The sequence below is a fragment of the Podarcis bocagei genome, assembly GCF_964188305.1.
Source record: "Podarcis bocagei genome assembly, chromosome: 9".
In the NCBI taxonomy this organism is placed as follows: Eukaryota; Metazoa; Chordata; class Lepidosauria; order Squamata; family Lacertidae; genus Podarcis; species Podarcis bocagei.
The window spans coordinates 5024109-5044115 of NC_138134.1; the positions used below are offsets into that span (position 1 = coordinate 5024109).

General features: G+C 43.6%; 1 protein-coding gene across 6 annotated transcripts in view; it reads left to right on the forward strand.

The window, feature by feature from the left end:
- The window catches only part of C1QTNF7 (C1q and TNF related 7), a 39808-nt gene extending 20323 nt beyond the window's left edge, over positions 1-19485 (forward strand). For 5 of the 6 annotated variants that reach the window (XM_081207908.1, XM_081207907.1, XM_081207905.1 and 2 more), the window contains 2 exons: positions 17519-17764; positions 18472-19485. In XM_081207908.1, the coding sequence (XP_081064034.1) occupies positions 17527-17764; positions 18472-19103 (870 nt within the window). In that variant the 5' untranslated portion in view covers positions 17519-17526 and the 3' untranslated portion in view covers positions 19104-19485. Of the gene's footprint in view, positions 1-17004; positions 17178-17518; positions 17765-18471 lie in introns of all 6 variants that reach the window. The other variant, XM_081207906.1, reaches the window with a different exon arrangement.
- The last annotated feature ends 522 nt before the right edge of the window (positions 19486-20007 follow it).

Below are 20007 nucleotides of genomic sequence, written 5' to 3' on the forward strand. Positions count from 1 at the left end.
CAAACACGCAACATCTGCACACATTATAATCTTGAGGCTCCAGCTGTTCAGAACTCTTTCAAGCCATGTAAGTGAGGAAAAAACTTTATTTCTCTGAGGCGAATTGTCATTATTCTCTTGGCTCCTGAAAGCTCTCAGAGAAACCAGATTCCAAATAGGTTTGCTAATACCAGCTCCGGTTTTAACTGGCTTTCTTACACAGCAACACACACCCGTGGGCATGATAAACAGCATACTGTTTTGCTTGTAAATGTAATGATACGCTAGCCTATTCTCTAGGCAGCATTTTCTTCCTTTGCTCTTAAATTATAGAAATCTCTGCATTTGTGGCTTCAAGAAAAGGATATCTGATTTAATTTTTAATTTTTTTTGTCTTTCCAGTGCACACAGCACAATTTATTTTCAGAGTAAAGTGTGCTGTTGATAAACTGCGGAAATAAGCATGGTTATTACAAAGCTGCTTTTCTTGAGATTGTGGCTTGTGATTTGAGACAGATGAAACATTTTAAGAGACATAGGGCAGTTTGCTGGAATCATTGCTGCCCTTAATACAAATTACATCTGTTTCTGCTCTGCTATGGGCTCCTGTCAAATGACTGGTTTTGCAGTTTCTGGTATGATTCAGTCAAATGGGAGACAATGGCTGATTCAACCACTGTTTATATGGCTGCAGCAGGTGTCTACTGGTGAGTGTCTATGACATCACTAGATATCTTCCTTGAGAAGTTTAGGAACAAACATGTTTGAAGTGTTTGTATATGGTCATTAGTAGCTACTGGAAGGTATGGCCCATTTCAGTAGCCAATCAGTTTTCTCCAAAATTTAACTAAGCAAGATTTCAATGATTTAACCTGTTTCAAACTCAGTGAAGTCTGTGGAGCTGGCTTGAGAGCAGTACATGTGAAAAGGATCTAGGAGTCTTGGTTGACCACAAACTTGACATGAGCCAACAGTGTGACGCGGCAGCTAAAAAAGCCAATGCAATTCTGGGCTGCATCAATAGGAGTATAGCATCTAGATCAAGAGAAGTAATAGTGCCACTGTATTCTGCTCTGGTCAGACCTCACCTGGAGTACTGTGTCCAGTTCTGGGCACCACAATTCAAGAAGGACACTGACAAACTGGAACGTGTCCAGAGGAGGGCAACCAAAATGGTCCAAGGCCTGGAAACGATGCCTTATGAGGAACGGCTAAGGGAGCTGGGCATGTTTAGCCTGGAGAAGAGGAGGTTAAGGGGTGATATGATAGCCATGTTCAAATATATAAAAGGATGTCATATGGAGGAGGGAGAAAGGTAGTTTTCTGCTGCTCCAGAGAAGCGGACACGGAGCAATGGATCCAAACTACAAGAAAGAAGATTCCACCTAAACATTAGGAAGAACTTCCTGACAGTAAGAGCTGTTTGACAGTGGAATTTGCTGCCAAGGCGTGTGGTGGAGTCTCCTACTTTGGAGGTCTTTAAGCAGAGGCTTGACAACCATATGTCAGGAGTGCTCTGATGGTGTTTCCTGCTTGGCAGGGGGTTGGACTCGATGGCCCTTGTGGTCTCTTCCAACTCTAGGATTCTATGATTCTATGAGCTAGAATGCAGTGAGATGCCCAAACCATGATGCTGATCCTGATGATGGGACGCAACTTTAGAATTGCCCCCTTCTGCTTCCCAATCCAACTTCCAGCATCTCATCTCAAGAATAGAGCCAGACCCAGGGGCAGCTGCTCTCTGTGGATCTGGAGGCAACAAGCACGTCTTGGGGGGAAGGCTACCAGTTTCATCAGTATCCAGAGCAGATCATTACTAAAATGTAAAGCACTGGGCCTCTAGTCTCTGCTTTTTAAAGCTAACCCTATTCCCACCACCCAATTTGAGCTGCTTAATTTCACTTACTTTTTATCTCTTTGCTAGTAATGAGTTTTCACAGCTTCCTCACGCGGGCAATGCCATCCTTTGCATGCTAACTCACAAGTAGGGCCCACTAACTTCAATGTGACTTTCTTTGTGGTAAACGCACACAGGACAGCAGCCGTGGCTTGCTCATTCATGGATTTGTACCCTACGCCACCCACTGCATAATCTGCATGCCTTCCTCTCCCTTTTCTGTTGGAGAACTCTCTACTGAAGCAGACTGCACCAAGCTCCAGAAGGATGTCTCTAAGCTAGGCCAAACCCTTTCCATTCACCACTTTCTCAGTTGGGAGAGATCCTTCTTCTGGAGCCTAGCACCATCAACCTGGTCAAGTGGTTCTTCACAGGACCAAGAGAAAGGAGAGAAGTCCACAGGCCGAGGAACTGATGGACTAAACAAGGTTCTGGAAGAGTGGTCCCAAGAGGGGAGCTTGAAAAGAGTGATCCTGTGTGGTTGTCAAGTTGTAAAGTAATACTTCTTATTTTACAAGTATCATAGCTCCAAAAAAACCCAAAATGGCTGCCTACTGTTTCAGAATTCTGCAGCTCTGTAGCACAATCCTTGGAACTAACCAGGCTGCCTGTGACTATTGAATTTGAATCAAGGCTTGGAAAGAGAACTTTCTCACAGTTTGTATTTTAAGGAAATAAAAACTTGCAAACATTTAAATATCTGCACTTTAATATTGCAATGGGTTTGGGGTTAGACTAAGTTGGTTTGGGGGTCCTTGGACTGTGCGTAACAATGTTACTGCTCTTACCATCTTTATTATGGAAACACTCTTTAAGAACTGGAACCGGAAATTTTGCTGAAATTTATCCAGATAAGTGAAATATACAAATAAAATGGAAAAGGATACTACACAAAAATAAGATTAATTGGAAAAACTTGATGAACCAAATGCAGACAGGCACTTTTCAGTTATCAAACAGTATTCACCACCATTAAAGTATTTGTGAGAACTGACAAAGTTACCTATGGGCAATAGACTCTGATGATGATTTTTTTGGTGGTATGCTATTTGTAAGCGGATTCATCTTGCAGTTTGATAGCTAAAAAGTATGTGTCTATATTTGGCTTGCAGGTTTGTAGTTACCATTTTATTATCGTGTACATAGTACTTTTCCCATTTTATGTATATATTTTACATCTCTGGATGAATTTTAGTACAATTTACAGTGACTGTCTTGACCTTTTAGAAATTGCTTTTTGTTGTGGTGAGCAGTCTGCACACTTCTTTTCAATCTGGCATTTTTATTATGGAGCTTGAGCATTCATGAGGATGACGTTTTGTGTAGCAAAATACGCTTCCAGCCTCTGGCTGGAGAGGGGGCTCCTGAGAGTACACAGAGTGTGCTAATGGGGCTAATTGCTACCGCGGCAGAGTGGATGGAATTTCCATCTAGAAAATGGAGCTGGGGGTTCTTAATTTCCCAAGTGTTTCCATCCTAATCTAAATTAAACCTCTTTGTCCACAGCTGCTTTTTATCAAATTAAAAAAGAAGGGAGATCCAAACTTGGCTCTCCAAAGTCTCTTCTAGTTTGATCTTCATTCAGTTACACACAGAGACACAGACACACACCGTTTACAATATAAGGATGATAATAAAACTGACTTATTTTACAGGATTCTTCCATGATTATTGAAATGGTGTAAGCAAAGAACTTTGAACACTCAGAAGTGTTTGGTATGGAATATTATCTCAAAAAGCAAAAACATGTACTTCGGTGTTCAGGGTAAAGTGTTTTCAGTAGGTCCGTAGATCCTTTCATCCTATATAATAAAGCTTTCTGAACCTTTTATTCCTTATCTGTTTGATCCAACAGATGTCCCTTGGTCCACAGATGGTTAGCCTATTTAATTTTCTCTGTAATCCTCAAATGCTCTGCTCAGTGCATTTTCTCTATGCAGGAATGTGCTGGTTTGTATCATATAGACTTCATATACTGAATGAAGAGCCCTTCTGACAGGTGAATGATGTCATTTCCTGGCTCCAAAGCTAATAAGCCACACATGTCATATTGTGTATTTGCGATGGTTAGTTTCTTCCTCTTGCTTAATGCGTGGTTTCCAACTGGCAGCCTTTGCACTGAAATGCTTCAGTGTGGCTCAACGCTAGTTATGCAACCTATCAAATAGGATTTGTTGCGTAAGGAAGTGTTTCGCTGGATATTAGTCCCCAAAAGCTATATTCAGTGAAGATCCTGAAATTGTATTGTTACAACCCATGCTCCACACCAAAAAGCCCACCAGAAGCTTGGTAATTATTCTGTTTTTGTTACATGCTTCAAAAAAAAAACACCTCATGGCGGAGGCCTGCATTTAGCTTGCTGGATCACACGTGGTGCAGTTCTATTGGTAAAATCTCTCACTATAATATTTCTAGTACTCTTGTCATCACACTGAGCTACTAGGGGAGTGAAAGAGGCACATAGACTTAACTGATACTTGGAAGCCGGTCCTTCCGGGAATCTACCCCAGATGCTGAATAGGTCACCTTGGGAGGAAGAGGATAGGAAGGGGAGGCGCTGCCATGACCAGCCAAGGGGGGAGGCTTTCCTCCCTCCCGCTCTTTCTTCCTGACACCAAGGAAGGCTTGAAAAAGGAGAAAGGGAAATTGGCAGGTGCTGAGGGCTGGCCTTTGGGTGAGAAAGAGGGTGGTCCTTCAGCGAGAGAGTGACCCATTGGTGGGTTTGAAAGCTGGGGAACAAAGAGCACATTGTGATCTGGAGGAAGGAATCTGAGGCAGACAATGAGGGAGAGCATGTCCTCCCTCAAAGAGGGCACTGGGTCTATTGGACAGCCACAACACCCGACTGGTAGGTCCCTCGTTGCTGGGTTTAATCTAGCCACTGGGTGCTGTCTCAACGGATCGAGGGACGTATAAATACCTGTGCACTTGACCCAGAGCTTCCTCTTTTGGCTTGTGCATTCGGAACACCCGCCCACCTCTCCCTATATTTAGGGCATTTTGCGATTGACTTTGCTATGCCGTCGTGTGTCGTCTGTCGTTGGGACAGGGGCACGGCAGGATTTTTCTCCACTTGGCTGATTGGCTATAGCCATTTGGGTTTGCTTGCCGCGTAGCCTAAATTCTGCCAAAATCCAAACTAAAATTTGAGTCAAGTGTGTTTTTATTTAGGGGGGAGGTCTCTGGGTCTGAACACGCAAATATTGTGGCCGGGAAGAGACACAGAGGCTTGCCTTGCTGTCTGTGCTGAATCCAAAAATATGGCCTTGGCTTTGGGGGACACCAAAAGAAACCTAACCAGAGAGCATGTTCTGTTGGAGCATTATGCTGTGTGTTCAGCTCAGCCAATAAAAAGGTAAAGGGACCCCTGGACCATTAGGTCCAGTCGCGGACAACTCTGGGGTTGCAGCACTCATCTCGCTTTATTGGCCGAGGGAGCCAGCGTACAGCTTCTGGGTCATGTGGCCAGCATGACTAAGCCGCTTCTGGCGAACCAGAGCAGCACACAAAAACGCCGGTTACCTTCCCGCTGGAGCGGTACCTATTTATCTACTTGCACTTTGATGTGCTTTTGAACTGCTAGGTGGGCAGGCGCAGGGACCGAGCAACGGGAGCTCACCCCGTTGCGGGGATTCTGTTTGTAAATATAACCATATATAACACCACCATCTCCAGTGACTTTCATTCTACTACAACCAGACCTGGGGTATGGCTGTGTCACCCCTGAAATATCTCACCACTAAGAAATCAGGATGCACATTAAAGTACATCTGGGGAATAGAAGTGTTCTAGGTTTGCAGGGGGGGACCCCCTATTCCCTAGAAATTAATCAATGGTATGTTTTTAGTTATTTGGAATATGAAGGGGGAAACACAAGCTGCAGAGGAATTCCTGGGCTAGCCTGTGCAAAATGACCTGGCCATTAAGAAACAATACAGGGCCATTGAGGGCCATTGGCAATGCAAGAGAACTGGCCTTCCCCCTGCCCTGAGGTGTGAACAGAGACAGCAGATTTGGAAGGCTGCCAGGGTAACTGGGTGTGAGGTGACAGGAAAAGTGAGTCTTTAGCAATGTGTGCTGGGAAGAAGGCCAAAAATAATAATGACTGGGATCCATCTTGGGCAGGCTGGCTGAAGGCAAGCTGGGAAAGATGACTTAGACTCCAATGTTGCACTGCTCTCGGGAATAAGACCTTCTTGATATTACCATGCTGCAAGATCTGGACTGCCACCATCTAAATTCAGGTGTAAATATGTGAATAAATTATATTTATTTATATGGATCTGCCCTTGATCTTTCTGCCTTTCACATGGAAGTTATCTCAATGCAAAAATACATATATGTCTTTGTTTTAGACATCCCTTGTTTTTACCCACAAGATTTTGGAATGGTTGTGATTGGTCAGCCAAATCTAGTAGTCTCCCCTCCCCCACCTCTGCATACTTTCTTCTGCAGTAAATAAATGCAGATTTAATTTGGTTCCCTAAAGGATAATTCAAGACAGGAATTCATCCTGCCACATGACATGTATGTTACTGAAGCATTTGTCTGCTAGGACAGCGTTTTGTTTTTGAACAGATGCTGTTTAATTGTAGCAAGAGGATGAATGCATTCAAGCGCCAGGTGGAATTCCGCTACCAGACAGCAAAGGACAGCTGAAAGAAAGGAGCTCCAAAATAAATCCCCTATACAATGGAAAGATGTCATCATCCTCAGGTGTTGGCTGCCAAGCTTTTTTTTTTTTTTTTTTTTTTTAGGTCAGTCTGTAGCCTAAAAGATGAAACTTCATTGCTTACGTAAATCACTAATAAGCAACAGGCCTTGAAGGGGCCGGCATCAAGTTTGCAGCTCCGCGTGAGGATGTAGCTTAAAAGGGCTGGCCAGGTGAGCAGGCATAAGTGGGGTGGCTCAGATTTATGACTTGATAAATGCCTGGAAAATTGGCTGAATAGTGATGGAGTGGGGTGATCTAGAAATTGCAGGCCCTTCGCTCCCAAACGTCCCATTTTTTCCTCTCTCTCAAAGCCCTACCTCCTTTCCTTGTCCTCAACTCACCTACTGTCAGGATGCTGTCAGCGGCTCCCGGCTGGTTGCCCAGGAAAGTATAAAGACAAGGAAAAGTTTATTACAGTCCTTTTTTATTCCAATCTTTACAGAGAGCGTCTATAGAACCCAGCCTCTTGGATAATGGCGTCGTCCTGAGTGAATCTCCACACACCCATCTCTCCCACTTCCTCATTCGTCTACTCTACAGTTGCTGCTACGTGCCCTCTGTCTTTCAGCTCTTTGCTCTCCTACTTTTAAGGCTCACCGGGTTCTGGGAGATGGAGGGTCTGGAATGCTTTCTAAAGCCAACATGTCAGCTGGGTGTTGTTCCAGCTCTCCCATGATTTCCCAGCTTCTCCCCTCATCTGCCTCTGAGCTGCCACCTCTCTCAAACCTCTTCCTCTTCCTCCTCCCTGGAAGGGTCAGGATGGGGAGCTGGTCTCCGCCATTCCTCCTCTGCCCAGTCCCTGACTCCTGCTGAGGCTAGTCTCTGTCCTTGTGGGCAGCTGTGGTGGTGTTGCCTTCTGCAGCCAGCAAAAGAAATATCGCTGGGAGAAATAATTGAGACTGGAAATATAAGTTTGGGTCCCAAGATTCCCATACATGAGTGGAAGGAACTTCTGCTGATGAACTCAGGGGTAGGATCACTGATTCCTCCCTCTCTGCACCTCCAGAAAGCCCTGTCGCCCTGTGTTGCATGGTGCTCTGGACAGATTTTAAGCCCTATATGTGCAGGTGCAACAGCAGAGCAGATTCAGCATTCCTCCTGACCACAAGTAGGAGTGCCATGGAAATTCTTATGCTATCCCCAGAGGCAGTTTGGATTCCTGCCACTACCTGCAGTTTCTTGTCAACATATGGAGACTTAATGGAGCCACATAAAATGAGGAGGAAGAGGGAGAAGACCTAATATTGTCTGTTAGACTTTGTAAAAGCTGCTGTGATTGTGACTGGAATGCTGTCTGTATTGTGCTTTGCCATACAACCAGGAGTGCCAACTTGAATAAAATATTGGGGGCAGGCAGGTAAGCATCACCCCACATAATTTGATCACATGATGAATGGCAATGCCCATCAATTTTGGAGAGGCCTCTCAAATATTTTATTGGGGGGGGGGAACCAAAGACCCCTTAGCCTCCAGAAATTGGCTCCTACACTCACAACATTTTCTACAGTCACTCTTCTGCGATAAACTATTTCTTTTCATACTTGGTATATTATTCTTCAGCGATGAGGTCAGTTGTACTGCAGTGCTTCAACATGTGTATTTCTTTTAAATGAAGATTTCATTAAAAGCTAATTATGATCAATTAGATTCCGATTACTGTGAATGGGGCAGGAAAATTTAAAAATGCACTTCTAAGGTACTGAGGGGTCTAAATGACCTCAACATGGTAAACTGTCATTTATACTGGTGCAGCTGTATGATCATTGCTATTATTATTATTATTATTATTATTATTATTATTATTATTATTATTATTATATTTTACTGAAGTCTCCTCTCCCCCCCCCCCGCACTCCCAATCTGAGTAAGGAATATTAGAAAAAGAGAGACATTAAGGTACCGTGCTTTTGTTGCTTGAGGTATGACAGTAACTAGTTATCCAATGTACTTCTGAGTATACTTGTGCAAATTCTTCAACTGCCTGCTATATAATTGAAACACCGTGCTGCATCAGTAGCAGCGAAACCAGGCACCTTCACCTGCCCCAGATGTAACATAACATGTCTCTCCCATATTGGTCTCTACAGCCACAGCAGGTTCTGTAACTCTCCAATTGTTTGACTTTACATCTAGTGGTGCAAACTTCCATTGTCTTTCGAGACAGGCAGATAACAGTAATTGTCTGGAATCTCTTGCTTTCAGTCTGCTAAATTATATCTTGTGTGAGGATGTATAGACATAGGGACTGAACCACAATGGAAGCAGAATCCGATACAGTGTTTCATTGATAGCATGTTTTACTGATATGCAACAAAGCAAGCCCTGAACAGGGCAACAAATTGATACTTCCTATTGTCCTGCAGTTTTCCCACAGGAAAAGCCACTCTTTCGTGCTCAGCTGGAGCAAATGGGCAATTTGGGTTTCCTCTGGATTAGCATTTGCTCCCATTTAGCCCTAAAGAGCAGGTTCTCTCTGGTTTGTTGTCCTTAACCCTACAAGGGCTGCTTCAACTACTGAAGGCAAGAAACCTCTGAATATCAGCAGCTGGGAAATGGGGAAGGTTCTGTTCTGCTCAGGTCCCGCCTCCTGGCTTCTCACAAGCATCTGGTTGGCCACTGTGAGACTAGGAAGCTAGACCAGATACACCACCAGCCTGATCCAGAAGGCTCTTCTTATGAAACTCTACTCACATTTTTAATATCAGACCTGGTGTTGATGAAACTCATAAACTCGCAGCTTTTGGCTTAGTACCTAGATCAGGGGTCTGCAACCTTTAAGACAAAAAGAGCCACTTGGACACGTTTCCGAAGGAAAAAAAAACTGGGAGCCGCAAAACTCGTCATTTTTTGTCACTTTTTTAATTATTTCTTTGTTTGACCCCTCAGAATTACTCCTCCTCATAGAAATAAACGTTAAATTAACAAGTTATCTTTTTTGTGTGTGTGTTCTTCACTCCCCTTCAAAACAGTGACCAGCGTACATGCCCCCTTTCAATGCAGTGACCAGCGTACATGCCCCTTACAATGTAGCGGGCGGGCGGGAAGGTGACGTCGGGACGGTGTGTGACTAACACACGCACAGGCCCCATGCGACGTCACAGCCAGTACAGCGCCCGCCACAGTGGGGTGTGTCGGGGCGCACAGTGCACCTCCTCCCCTCGCTAGTATCCGTCCCGGAGCCGCGGCAAAGGTGTAAAAGAGCCACATGCAGCTCTGGAGCCGCGGGTTGCAGACCCCTGACCTAGATCTTGTTTCACTCAGCTCTGGTGTGGCAGATACTGTCTCCTTAAGACCACCTGGTCTAAAAATGGCTTTAAGGCTTTGGATCATTGGTCTTTGGTGGGTGGGTTGGGATCTACTCACTGAGCTACAGAGAGCTGCTACAGCAGCACAACCACCGTACACTACAAATACACGGTAAAAAAAAAAATTAAGAGAATTCCCAGGTGCATGTTTGTGTTAAACATGGGTTCTGGCCTGAGAAGGTGGAAGACCAGTGCTCTAGATTATATTTAATGTGGCAGTAGTGCAGCAGTTTTCTACGTTTGGGAGCCCTGGGTTTTCTTTGCGTTCCTGCTCAGTATTTTCTTTTCTGTTCATGTACAGAGGCAGATGACAATTTAGTGTGCATGCACATGAAAGCTCATACCAAGAACTAACTTAGTTGGTCTTTAAGGTGCTACTGGAAGGAATGTTTTTATTTTGACTATGGCAGACCAACACGGCTACCTATCTGTAACCGTTCCCTTTAAGAAATACTTTTTATTGTGGATTTGTGATGATTTGTGCTCAAGATGGTACTGGGGCAATTATATGTGATCCCACTTTCAGTGTTTTTTGTGCATGCAAATGTTTTCAGGGCAGACATACTACTTCATTTCCCATCGGTGCATGTCCTTAACTTCCTGCTAAAGTTGTGCTGTGCAATGTTTTATATCACAAATGTTCTGGAGTGGGTGGGCTCTGTTTTGTTTTCATTGTGTTATATGGGGCAAGCGCACCCTTCCAAAGCAGACATGTTTCTGTTTCCACACCATTCTCTGCTTTTGCACCGTCCATGCATAGAATTGGATATTTTCTCTTACTGGACAATGATTTGCTCCTTAAATCTTTCATTGTTTATCCTCTTTCCTGGTCCACAAAGCTGTCAGTTGGAGTTTTGTTTATATGACTTATCCATAATGTTTGGAATTCACACTTAACTTGGCAGACATCCCTCAGTGTGGAGAAATATTGTAGCATTTGAATGAGGTGGAGGTTCAGTGTCCTGCAGACTCTGTCAGCAAGTCTTTTTGTGGTTTGAGTGACGTTGGGTTTCCTTTGGCTTTTGAAAAAATCCATAACCACAGAACTGGATGGCAACATAGTGGAATACCAATATGGTGAAAAAAGTAATTGTCTCTGCCTTGATTTCAGCCCAAGTTTTCAGCGACAGAATGCCATGAGCTTATGCCAGCTATTTGGTGGTCTGTATGAATCACTCTATCTAGCAAGCAACAATGCAAAAAATATATTTGTGCCACCATGTCGTAATTACTTTACTGTGATTAATGGTTATTACCAGATGTTAAGTATTGTGTTCCAAATCCACACAACAAATCTGAAAATATAATATTTTATCTTTCTTCTTTGCCATCCTTCATATTATTGCCCACATATTTCCCCCTTGAAGCATACGTAGTTCTATCACTGGTGTCAGGGTCATGCAGACACAAAAGAACCCCAAATTCCGCACCAAGAAAAGGGAAATTATGTGACTTGTATAAAATGTGCATGCAGGGAGGGGTAGCTTAAGAGTAGTGATACATAATTTAAAATGCTTCAGCTAGTTATGGGAAGAGGCAAGGAAGCATATCTCTTAGAAATCTTACTCAGCCAACTCTTTGGCATTAGAATTGAGTAGACAATGAAGAAGTGAACCTTCGGAGGTGACGTCAAACTGTTGAAAGGTGCCTGCTGTGGCTGTAGAGACCAAAGCAGGAGAGACATGTTTTGTTACAGCTAGGGCAGGTGAAGGTGTCAGGTGTCCGGTTTTGCTGCTACAGATGCACCATGGCGTTTCTGCTCTCTGCGCTCCTCCCTGCGGTCATTCCTTCTCTGGTCACTTTGGATACATGATCTGACTGTCTGTTTCCAAGCACTGTGGTCGTCTGCAAGGGATTCCCCTTCCCTGACACCTGCATAGGAAAGGACCCCCAAAACACACATGGGTACTGTTGACTCATTTGTGGCACAGGAAGTTCAGTTGGTTGCAACAGCTTAGTCTTTATCAGCTTTCTAGAGTGAGAACGGAAGTGTATGCTAAACTGTAGGGGAAAAGTGGTTTTGTCAGCTGAAGGAAGATGGTTTTAGGAAAGCACTTCTAGAGATACAGATGGAATTTGCACAGCAGACTAAAAGAGAAGGTGCTGGGACATTAACAAGCAAAACCATGTTATACAACTGTGTCTGGGATGCTTTGCTTACTGTGAATAAATGGGCAACTGATGAGTGTTCAGGGACTTCCACAAAAGTACCACCATGTTTCTTGATATCCATTAATCTTTTGCTAGCCTCTGGCTGTTTCAAAGCTACAATTTCTGCTTTAAAAAAACCAGATTATTAGGAAGCCAACAATTTTCATCTAATAAAAGGAAAAGAGAAACGGCATGAATGCAGTTTTGCAGTTGAAATCAGGGAGCATCAGGGGTAGGCTGAGACCTTAGCAAGTGTTGACTAAGACTAGAGTGCAGAGTTGGAGCACTGTAGACTTTGGCAGAGGGGATCTGTCGCAGAATGAGCAGCTTTGCTGCCTGATTTGATGAGTCCCCTTCCAACAGATTGTGCTTCAATATTTGTAAATAAAACAAATATTTGTTAATAAAGCAAAAAATAGACTATAACTCTCCAGTGCTATCTCATACAAAGGAAGCTAAGTACTTCAACCCTGGATTTCTCACCCATGAGAGAAATTGAAGCACATAATGGCAGAATATTTTTTTGCTTAGCTGGTTTTGTCAAACCACCAACTTAAAACAACAACAAGATTCCATGCATATGTTGTGAGTCATGTACTGGGTCTGTTGCTCTATATTCCTCCTTATAGCATCAGTATGGAACAAAGATTGTTTGGTCTACAATTTCATCTGTATTAAGTGGTACCTCCTGCAGCAAAAGCATTAATTCTTGTTTTGGCTATAACAGCTGATCAGATTTTAGTGGCCCGTAAGCCTGCAGGGGAGAACTGCACAAGAGCCCATAGTGCATCCATTATATTCAATTTTACTGCTTTTAATTTTAACGACCAGTAAAGTTGTCCCACCTCCAGCATTCTAGAACTGAGATGTAGAAATGTCACTGTAGTCGTGCCGCTTTAATAACAGAACTTGCCACAGTTTGAATGACTGTTTTCATAAGTAAAATTTGGCAGGGGTTCTGTATTTGCTATAGAAAATATTTGACATTTCAGACATTTGTATTTCACATGTTTGAAAGCAGTTGACAAGACAGCTAACTTCCAAGTTCTGCAGTGCCTGAGTCAAGAAAAACACAACCAACTTGTTCAAGCACAGGTCTACATGCCAAAATACTTTGATGATATTATTTGCCTATTATGTGATCAAATGACTTTAAGCGATTTTATGAGGGGAAGGAGTATTGTATATTGGGAATGAGTTAGATTGGTTAGATTGTGGAAACAGAGCTTCGAGAGGCTGGTGGACAAGTGAGCCGCCATTGCTGAAGGTGCTCATCTGATTTATTCCAACCAAATGGCCCTGTTTGGATATTTACCCGGCCAAATATCCTAATTCTGAGACAAGGGAGCAATCAGTGCAATGGCAGCTGGTGCCCTTGGAGCCTGACAGGGCAGAGGGCAGAGAGACCAACAGCAGATTCCAAAAGATTTTTTTAAAGTATTCATGTACGCCATCACCACAGCAAGAGTTGTGATTGCACAGAACTGGAAAAGGGAATGTTTACTGACCAAAAAAGATTGGTTGACCAAATTAATCGAGTACGTGGAAATGTACAAGTTGACTGGGCAGATAAGAGATCAAACAAAACAAAAATTTAAAAAAGATTGGAACATATTCAAACAATATTTGAAAGACTATTATAGGGAAGTTGAAATCTGTAAGAATAAAATACTAAAGTACTAAAATATAGCGGAAAATCAGGAAAACAAACTCATAGACGTGTTAAGAGAGGCATTCAAATAAGTACAAGTGAGGACCCAAGTAAGAAGGGGGAGGGAAGTCAAGTATAATAGGAATACGAATGACTCAAGCAATTAAGCACAAATTTTTGTTTTTGTTTTCTTTATTTTTTATTATTTAGAAATACATGTTTTGCCATGAATGTAAATTAAAAGAAACCAATAGAGATGATTTGCAGAGAGAGAGAGAGTTGATGACCAGCAGAGCTGAGGGATTCTACCTAGCCCCTTCCTCCTCCATGCTGAGTTCTGCAAGCGGCCACACAGAAACTAAGGGGAAAGAAGTCAATGCAATAGCGGTGGAGGCAATGACTATTGGTTGTAAGTCAGAAGAGAGGTGGGTGCTGACTGAGGGCAGTTTCAGCTAATTGGGAGAGTGCTCTGTTTGTCCTGAGGGCAGGGGGTGGCCCGTCCCATTTTGCTGCCTGAGGCGAAATGGGAAGGTGCCGCTCCTGCCCACTGCTGCTCCCTCCCTCCGTCCCCACTGCTCTGTTTACTGGAAGCAGCGGCTTCTGACGAGACCTCACAAGACTTCGTGAAACTGTTGTGAGATCTGGCCAGAAACTGCCACATCTCTGGCAGGGGCAGCAGGGCACCTGCAGGGGCACCAACCCGTGTGATTCCACCACCCGAGACAGCTGCCTCAGTCCGCCTCATGGGTGGGCCCTCGGCCTAAAGGATCGTTCTCCAATGAACACAGGCCTGAGATGCGTCCAACGGGGGGGGGGGGTGTGACGTCACACATGTGCATGATGTCACACGTGTTGCACAGGAGAACTGTTGTATCAGGAGAGGCCGCTCAGACCTCCTCCTGATGTGACATTCGTGTGCCAGGTCACGCTAGTCTGTGCACTGACTCCTGACGCTGTGGGGCCCAGGGCAACATTCTGCCAAGCATCCTCTGCCCCCTCAAGATTGAGGGGGAGCTGAGCCCCATCCTAGATGACCTGGGGGGGGATGTAGAGGCCTCAGCCCCATAGAGTTGGCATACCTGCCACTGAATCAGCCCCCTTCCACACCCCTCTGCTGTGGTTCCCCACCCCCCATTACCTGAGCCTAGAGGCTAATAATAACAGAGACACCTTATTTCTGTGGTTTAAAGTTGTTTTAAAATGTTTAATATTGTGCCTTAATTGGTGTAAATCTTAATTGGTGGAATCTTATGGTGAAGGGTGAGTTAAGTAATAGTAGTAGTTGTCATCATCGTTATCATCATGATGATAAAGACAATAATGATGATAATAATTATGACAGACCATCCAGGTGTCCCTATTTTCCAGGGACATCCCTGATTTAGAGAAGCTGTCCCAGTTTCTGATTTCCCGGAATGTACCACTTTTCCTGAAAGGTAAAGGGACCCCTGACTGTTAGGTCCAGTCACGGACGACTCTGGGGTTGTGGCGCTCATCTCACTTTATTGGCCGAGGGAGCTGGCGTTTGTCCGCAGACAGCTTCCAGGTCATGTGGCCAGCATGACTAAGCCGATTCTGGCGAACCAGAGCAGCACATGGAAAGACCATTTACCTTCCCACTGGAGCAGTACCTATTTATCTACTTGCACTTTGATGTGCTTTCGAACTGCTAGGTGGGCAGGACCAGGGACCGAGCAATGGGAGCTCACCCCGTTGCGGGGATTTTCCTTCCGATGTTCCCATTTTCAGTGAACGGTATGGTGTTATCCGACCCCTGAATCATCTGAAGGCAATCCTGTATAGGGAAGGGTGTTTTTTTATGTTTAATGTTCTATTACGATTTTATACATGTTGTAAGCTGCCCTGGGTAACTGGGGCAACCCAGCAAGATGTGTGGGGTATAAATAGCAAAATGATCATCATGGAATATTTGCAGCAGATAAATGTTGGAGAGTATGTTATGATGGTGGTGATAGGTTCATGTCTGAACACATTCACAACAGTATTTCTTAGCTTTTCTACTGTAATGGTACAGTACACATGAACGCACAACCACAGAGGCAGACTCTGGGGCTAAACTGATGTCTATGAAAAGTATGGGGTCTCATCAAGGTCAACTGGTTTAGGTAACGGTAAAGGTAATGGACCCCTGGACGGTTAAGTCCAGTCAAAGGCGACTATGGGGTTGTGGCGCTCATCTCACTTTAAGGCTGTGGGAGCTGGCGTTTGTCCAGACAGTTTTCTGGGTCATGTGGTCAGCATGACTAAACGGAGCGCACAGAAATGCCATTTACCTTCCCGCTGCAGCGGTACCTATTTATCTACTTGCACTGGTGTGCTTTCGAACTGCTAGGTTGGCAGGAGCTGGGACTGAGCAACGGGAGCTCACCACCATCATGGGGATTCGAACCACTGACCTTCTGAACCGCAAGCCCAAGAGGCTCAGTGGTTTAGACCACAGCGCCAGCTACATGGCCTCAGTGAATTGTATAGAAGTTATTATGCAGAAGGTTGCTCTACAAGCTGTTCAGCATTTCTCCAAGTTGATCCTTGACAGATTCTGTTGGCTCTAGTAACCGGTGTGTATTTTGTAATGTTTTTGCTGGCACATACATTAATTATTTTAGTGTCAATTTTACAGAAAGAAAAGGAAAACAATGAAAACAACATCCAGCTACATTCATATTTCTGTATTTCATCTTGGCATCATGTACAAAATGTGGGCAAAATGCCACCTCTTGCTTTGGCAAAGTTTGCAAGGCGTCTGATTGCTCTGTCTTAGGGCCGAGCTGGATGTGTGCAGGAAGATGCTTAGCTGAGGACCCTGCTACACCCTAACAGCTGCAGAGCAGTGGGCAGGGTGTAGTTTGCAGCAGAAGAAAGCAGTGTGGGGCAGAGCTACACAGGCCCAGCAGCAGAGTCAAGCAACTGGTTTCAGGCAGCGTCATGGAGCATAGACAGGAATTGGTGTCTGAACGGTACAGCAAGAATAGAGGCCATATGGTGTGGAAGGGTGCCACGTGACTCCAGTTTAGGCAGCAAAATCTCTTGGGCCAGCCCCGAACTCTTCCACAACCCTCCTGCCACCATGTTATTTATGGGTTCCTAAAATGGAAATGGTTTACTTGATTTTTGCAGATTGCCAGATGACTTAACGCAGATTTTCTGTCAATTTTCTGTTCCCTGCCATCCCATCCTTTTGCTGTATAGCATTGCCAGGCATAACCTTCTCTTCCAAAAGTAAAAGCTGGCATAAATTAATTGGTTGTCACAAGCCACATAGTCATACACATGTAATGTTTTTCAGGAGCAGAGCTGTCAAATCTTTTTTCTTAATGCAAGATATATATTTTTGCAAGAGCACCGGGGGAAATTGCCCATGGAAAATAACGCTTTTAAGGTTGAGGCCCAAATTGCCTGCCAAGCAAATACAGTAGGTGGGCCTCCACAACTGCACATAATTTGGTCTACTAAAATAAGGTACACTATTGAGATTGGCATAGTATATTTAGGTATTTTTTTCTGCCTGAAACAAAGTCTGTTGGTAAGATTCTTACAGCCTAAGCTTTAGCGCATTTACTTAGAAGGAATTGCTTAGAAATTAATTATTTTCATAAAACCATCAAGGAGAACCCTAACTGATGGAACATAAAGATGTACATAATTTGTGTATTTTGATATGTGTGCACCTAAAATGTGTTGTTATGTACCTATATGTGTGTATAGATGCACATATTTTAAACAAGTGCCCATCAACTACTGTTAAAGTTTGAATTAAATAAGATGAATTGATTGTCTGCACATTTTGCATTTTTTTCCAGCACCAGAGATGTTTGTGTTGTTCTGTGTCACAAGTTTGGCCATCTGTACAAGTGGGCAGCCTTTTCTCAGCCAGTTTAAAGGCGAGCATTATTCCACAAGATACGTATGTAGCATACCTGGGTTGCCAGGTGCTGCAGGTCTTCCTGGAGATAATGGATTACCTGGACCTCACGGGCGCATTGGGATCCCGGGACGAGATGGCCGAGATGGCAGGAAGGGAGAAAGGGGCGAGAAAGGCAATCCAGGTACTGAATATTCATTCTCTTCTTTCTTTCTTTCTTTCTTTCTTTCTTTCTTTCTTTCTTTCTTTCTTTCTTTCTCTTTTTTAAAAAAAACAAAACTCTATCAAAACCATTAATTAATTAATTAATTATTAATTTTATAATACTGAGTGGTATTCAGCTAAGTTTTACTCAGTGTAGTCACAAGGAAATTATTGAGCCTGGCTAGGTTAGGTTCATTTATTTCAGTAGGTCTACTCTGAATTGAATACCACCCCTAGATTCCAATGCCAGCCCTGTAAAATGCTTTATTGGAAGTATTCAGCACTACGTAATTCAAATTTGTTTAATTTTGTATTGATTGTCAGGAGTTCATTGCATTTCTTCCATTCAGTTGATTCTACTTGACGCAGCTCTTAACTAAACTTAACTTGCTCTCTTGGAAATGAATATTTTAAACTTAAAAAACAGGCAAGATTCACATTGTATACTTTGATAGCCTATGTATTTTGGTGGAGACAGTGGGAGTCCTGCTATCAGAGAAATATAGACCTTGGGCAAATAAAGGAAGAGAATTCTTTAAAGCTATATTGCCACTGGCTGTGCGCTTCATTTGTATCTAATAATCCTGGATTATTTGTGTGCTTAATAATAACTGGATGCTAGCCAACTAAGTCACGTATTAGAGCCTTTGGAAACAATGGATTTAAGTGACTTTCTTCTCTTTTAAGGTTTAAGAGGAAAGACTGGCCCTGTAGGACCAGCTGGGGAGAAAGGCGACCAAGGAGAAGCTGGCAAAAAAGGACCCACCGGGTCAGGAGGTGTGAAAGGCAGCGTGGGTCCTGTGGGTCCCGTGGGTCCCAAGGGGGAGAAAGGAGACAGAGGAAAGCCAGGATTACCAGGAACCTGCAAGTGTGGGCAAATAGTTCTGAAATCCGCCTTTTCTGTTGGGATCACGACGAGTTACCCGGAGGAAAGGCTGCCAATTGTTTTCAACAAAGTCCTTTTCAATGAAGGAGGCCATTACAACCCTTCGAACGGGAAGTTCATATGCGCCATCCCAGGGATCTATTACTTCTCCTATGACATCACTTTGGCAAACAAACACCTTGCCATTGGCCTGGTCCACAATGGGAAGTTCCGGATAAAGACCTTTGACGCCAACACAGGGAACCACGATGTTGCTTCCGGGTCCACCGTGATGTACCTTCAGCCGGAGGACGAGGTCTGGCTTGAGATCTTCTACACGGATCAGAACGGTCTCTTTGCCGATCCCACGTGGGCAGACAGCCTGTTTTCAGGATTCCTCCTGTATGTTGATACAGACTATCTTGACTCCCTATCAGATGAAGATGAACTGTGAGGCTGGAGATAAGCAACCTCCAAGTGAACTCAAGACAATGAACAGAATCTGGCCTGAGACAAATCAAGGGAGGATTTTTGTTTTGCTGATGAGGCCTCCGAAGCAGAGGACTTCTCCTGCAGTAACAAATGCTGTCGGCTGCTGCTTTTATTAAGCAGGTGGTTCTACTAAGTCGATGTACATAACAGTCCTCTCAGAAACCATGCTTATAATATTTAAGCAAATGTATGATAATGTATATGCAGTTTTATATAAAATATGTTGAGTAAATGGCTGGATTACTATTTCTGTAAAACTAAATATAAATGATATCTGTGGTAAATACTTTTATGGTTCAAGGGAGGTGTTAATAAAGTAATGCAGGAAAAAATTGTAAATGCAATTATACTGCTGTTCACTCTTTGAAATGATTTGACCGTAGTCAAGACTTGGAAAAGTGTGCAAGCTGATTCCAGTATGCCTTCCCTCCACCTTACCTGCCACCCAAATAGGAATGGAATTTTCTGGGGAAACTCAGAGCCAAACGTATCCACACAGGTTTTTTAAAATTCCCAGACAGATCCTTAATCTCACCAATTAGCTAAAAATACAAACAATTCTATGCATAATATGTTTGTGTTTATAAAGGCCAGGTTTCCTAAGTTAAGCTGCCCATAAGCATATAATATTAAAAGGTTAAAAAAAAAAAGGTAAAGGACCCCTGGACGGTTAAGTCCAGTCAAAGGTGACTATGGGGTTGCGGCCCTCATCTCGCTTTCAGGCCGAGGGAGCCGGCGTTTGTCCACAGACAGCTTTCTGGGTCATGTGTAGCATGACTAAACTACTTCTGGCACAACGGAACACCGTGATGGAAACCAGAGCACATAGAAATGCTGTTTACCTTCCCACCACAGCGGTACCTATT